Source organism: Ammodytes marinus, assembly GCF_949987685.1.
Source record: "Ammodytes marinus genome assembly, chromosome: 22".
Classification (NCBI taxonomy): domain Eukaryota; kingdom Metazoa; phylum Chordata; class Actinopteri; order Uranoscopiformes; family Ammodytidae; genus Ammodytes; species Ammodytes marinus.
In genome coordinates, this window is record NC_137226.1 from 1,231,079 (window position 1) to 1,236,078 (window position 5,000).

Consider the following 5,000-nt stretch of genomic DNA (forward strand, 5'->3'; position numbering starts at 1 on the left):
AGAAAGAGACACACACACACACACACACACACACACACACACACACACACACACACACACACACACACACACACACACACACACACACCTTGAGCCAGCCGGAGTAGAAGAAGAACTGCAGCAGAGTGAAGACAGGGATGTAGAAGTCGAGGTCGTGACCCGGGTAACCCTGAGCCGGGTCCAGGAACTGACGGCCAATAAGACAAGTGAAGAAGAACGTGTACACAGCCAGAGTCACCACCTAGAAATACACACACAGATTATACTTTATATGTTCACTCTGTGTGTGTGTGTGTGTGTGTGTGTGTGTGTGTGAGTGTGTGAGTGAGTGAGTGAGTGAGTGAGTGAGTGAGTGAGTGAGTGAGTGAGTGAGTGAGTGAGTGAGTGAGTGAGTGAGTGAGTGAGTGAGTGAGTGAGTGAGTGAGTGAGTGAGTGAGTGAGTGAGTGAGTGTGTGTGAGAGAGAGGATGTGTGTGTGTGATTGTGTGGGAGATGTGGAGCTGTGATCAGGTTACAGTAATGATGATAACTTCTATGATTCGATGAGCTTCATCCGCTTTGGACAACATGTACACACACACACACACACATTTAGCAGAGAGACAGACCTGAGTGTAGACCAGTGGGATGCCGACCCAATCGTATCCAAAAAGAGTCGCACACCAAGTCCTGAACCGGTTCATCTCCTGTTAACACACACACACACACACACACACACACACACAAGCCCTATTTAATGAGCTTAAACTTGGTCAGCTGTTTTTCAATCATAACACTAAAAAACGCTGCGTTTCTATTGAAATATGTGTCATATTTTTTTGGGGAAATTGATAGATAGACAGACAGACAGACAGACAGACAGACAGACAGACAGACAGACAGACAGACAGACAGACAGACAGACAGACAGACAGACAGACAGACAGACAGACACACAGATAGACATACATACAGACAGACAGACAGACAGACAGACAGACAGACAGACAGACAGACACACACACACACACACAGATATATTACATTGAGTAGGTTCTGTAGGTCTATGCTGTCTTTGATGCGTCCCTCGGCCCGAGCTTTAGACGCCAGATTACAGAACCAGACGACCGGGATCCAATACTTCAGATGAGGAGAGCGCACGTTCTCAAACACCTTACGCTCCTCTGGGGTCATGAAACCTACAACACACACACACACACACACACACACACAGGCAGGCACACACACACACACACACACACACACACAGGCAGGCACACACACACACACACACACACACAGGCAGGCACACACACACACACACACGCACGCAGGCACACACACACACACACACACACACAGGCAGGCACACACACACACACACACACACACGCAGGCAGGCACACACACACACACACACACACACACACACACACACACACACACACACACACACACACAGACAGACAGCCGGACAGAAAGGGGGGCAAGATTAAAATACACAATACACATTAGAAAAGCGAATTAATAAAACATTTAAAAGCGAATGAATAGAAATAAAACATTTAAATAAAATAAAAATTGCAGGTTAAAATGGAAACAGAAAAGTCTTCAGACTCGATTTAAAAGAACTGAGGGTTGCAGCAGACCTCAAGTTTTCTGGGAGTTTGTTCCAGATACTTGGTGCATAAAAACTAAAAGCTGCTTCTCCTTGTTTAGTCCTAACTCTGGGGACTGTAAGTAGACCTGTCCCAGACGACCTAAGGGCTCTGGACGGCTCATAACGTATCAGCAGATCAGTAATATATTTTGGCGCTAAACCATTTAGTGCTTTATAAACCAACATCAGTATTTTGAAATCAATTCTTTGAGTGACAGGAAGCCAGTGTAAAGACCTCAGAACTGGGGTCATGTGATCCACTTTTTTGGTCCTGGTGAGGACTCGAGCAGCAGTGTTTTGAATTAGCTGAAGCTGTCGGATAGATTTTTTTGGAAGGCCTGCAAAGACACTGTTACGGTAAGATAAATGCATGGACAAGTTTTTCTAAATCTTGCTGAGACATAAGCCCTTTAAGTATTTATATGTTTTTAAGGTGGTAATAGGCTGACTTATTAATTGATTTGATGTGTTTTTTGAAATTCAAGCCTGAGTCTATGACAACACCAAGATTTCTGGCTTTGTGTGTGCTTTCTAACATAACGGATGTAAGCTGTGCGCTGACTTTTAATTGTTCATCTTTGGCACCAAAGACAATTACTTCAGTTTTGTCGTTGTTTAATTGAAGAAAATGTTGGCACATCCAATCATTGATTTGTTCAATGCACTTACTTAGTGCTTGAATTGGACTGTAGTCTCCTGGTGATATGGTTATGTAAATGTGTGTGTCGTCTGCATAATTATGGTAGCATAATTTGTTCTTATTCATAATCTGAACTAGTGGGAGCATGTAGATGTTAAACAGAAAAGGCCCAAGAATGGAACCTTGGGGAACCCCACATTCAATATTTGTTCGCTCGGATGTGAAATTGCCTATTGACACATAGTAGTCTCTGTCCTTTAAGTAGGATTCAAACCAGTTTAGTACAGTTCCAGAAAGTCCAACCCAGTTTGCTAGTCGATCTAGTAATATGCTGTGGTCAACTGTGTCAAAAGCAGCACTGAGATCAAGCAAAAGTAAGACAGAACTTTTGCCACTGTCTGTGTTTAAGTGGATGTCATTGAGGACCTTAACCAGAGCAGTCTCAGTGCTGTGGTGTTGTCGAAATCCTGACTGGAAGACATCAAAGCAGTTGTTCATTGCTAAGTAGTTATTTAGCTGTTGATAAACAGCTTTTTCAATGATTTTGCTTAGAAATGGTAGGTTAGATATGGGCCTATAATTGTTCATGAGCGATGTATCTAGATTGTTCTTTTTTAGGAGTGGCTTGATGACTGCTGTTTTCAGGGCCTGTGGGAATACACCTGTCTGAAGGGACATGTTTACAATGTGTAGAACATCTGAGGCCATACAGCTAAAAACAGTTTTAAAGAAGCCTGTGGGCAGAATGTCAAGGCAGCAGGATGAGGAGTTCAGGTGTTGTATAATGTCCTCCAGGTTTTTGTGGTTGATCAGATAAAATTGTGTCATTGTATTTGAATTGATTTTAAGAGGGAACACATATGTTGAACTTGGTATTGATGCGGTGACCGCTTGTCTAATTTTGTGAATTTTGTCTGTAAAAAAGGAGACAAATTCATTGCAGGCTCTTGTGGAGAGATGTTCAGATGCTACTGGCACAGGAGGGTTTGTTAATCTGTCGACAGCAGCAAACAGGGCACGTGCATTGTTGTTGTTTTTGGTGATGATGTCAGAAAAGAAAGACTGCCTTGCACTTTTCAGCTCTGAGTTAAAAGTGCAAAGTTTCTGTTTGAAGATATCATAATGAACCTGGAGATTTGTTTTTCGCCACCTGCGTTCTGCTGAAAGTTCCTCCGGGCACCTTTATAATGTATCACTTGCCATAGTCAACAACTAGCCTGTCCAATGATATGATTTAAAAAAATTAAAAATAAAAATAAATAAAATGTATTTAATTTAACATACCAGGAAAGAAAGTGCTAAAATTCCCTAATCTTCTCAAAGATTTAAAAACCGAGCGTGCTTTTCACTTTTCTCATCCTTGTTTACATACAGACATTAGAAATGACATCGCCGCCTTAGGGCTTTAGCTCCTAACAAACATGTAGCACGCACACACACGCGCGCGCACACACACACACACACACACACACACACACACACACACACACACACACACACACACACACACACACACACACACACACACACACACACACACACACACACACACACACACACACACACACACACACACACACACACACACACACACACACACACACACACACACACACACACACACACACACACACACACGCATCATCAGAACAACAGGCTCAGCTCTCAGCTCGGCTCTAATTGGTCCGTAATGAGCCAATCCCACGGGAGCATACACAGTTCCAGGAAGGAGATGAGCCCAGTCTGAGTATTATCAATTTGGTGAAGATACAATGACACAGCAAGACCAAGCACTGGTCGATTCATGAGACATTTTTGTCTCAAAAACATTCTGAAAATGCATTTGCCAGACAGACCTGTACATGTTGTTTTAATTAATTTATGGAATGAACAAAGGCTGAATCCAAAATCAGTTTCCTACTGTAGAAACTCTACACCGATATATTGGAAAATTAAATTAATATTTCAATAGACAGACAGAAAGACATACAGAGAGAAACACACAGACACACACATAAACATAAACACACACACACACAAACAGACAACCACTCACACACTCACACACACACACACACAGACAACCACACACACACACACACACACACACACACACACACACACACACACACACACACACACACACACACACACACACACACACACACTGACAACCACACACACACACACACACACTGACCTGCCTCCACCACGTGGTCCATAGTCGGGAAGCGTTTGCAGACGGCGGTGGAGACGGAGCGGAAGATGATGAGTGACGTCAGATTGACGTAGCGAACTAACGTCCTGCGCAGCAAGCGGCCGTACTCATCTTTCCCCTGCACACAACTGGAGATACGAGGGGATTTACTATGGTGTGTGTGTGTGTGTGTGTGTGTGTGTGTGTGTGTGTGTGTGTGTGTGTGTGTGTGTGTGTGTGTGTGTGTCTGTCTGTCTGTCATCTTTACCCTGCACACAACTGGAGATATGAGGGGATTTACTATGGTGTGTGTGTGACTCAAAGCACTTTACATTGTTTTGTACACATTCACCCATTCACACACACACATTCATACACCGATAGCAGCAGCAGCTACCACGCAGGGTGCAGGCTAACTATCGGGAGCAATTTGGGGTTCAGTGTCTCTTTGCCCAGGGACACGTCGACATGTGGCGGGGAGACGGGGGATTGAACCTCCGACCCTGCACTCCAGAGGCGAACTCC

General features: G+C 43.8%; 1 protein-coding gene across 1 annotated transcript in view; it reads right to left on the minus strand.

Annotated features, from left to right (window-relative positions):
- LOC307268728 (bestrophin-4-like) overlaps positions 1-5,000 on the minus strand; it is a gene marked incomplete at its 3' end in the record, with an annotated part of 21,578 nt that overhangs the window by 8,595 nt on the left and 7,983 nt on the right. Inside the window, exons 5-8 of the mRNA XM_080051464.1 lie at positions 4,479-4,624; positions 1,023-1,177; positions 608-685; positions 89-241 (exon numbers count right to left, since the gene is read on the minus strand). Of these exons, the coding sequence (XP_079907590.1) occupies positions 89-241; positions 608-685; positions 1,023-1,177; positions 4,479-4,624 (532 nt within the window). The remainder of the gene's footprint in view (positions 1-88; positions 242-607; positions 686-1,022; positions 1,178-4,478; positions 4,625-5,000) is intronic.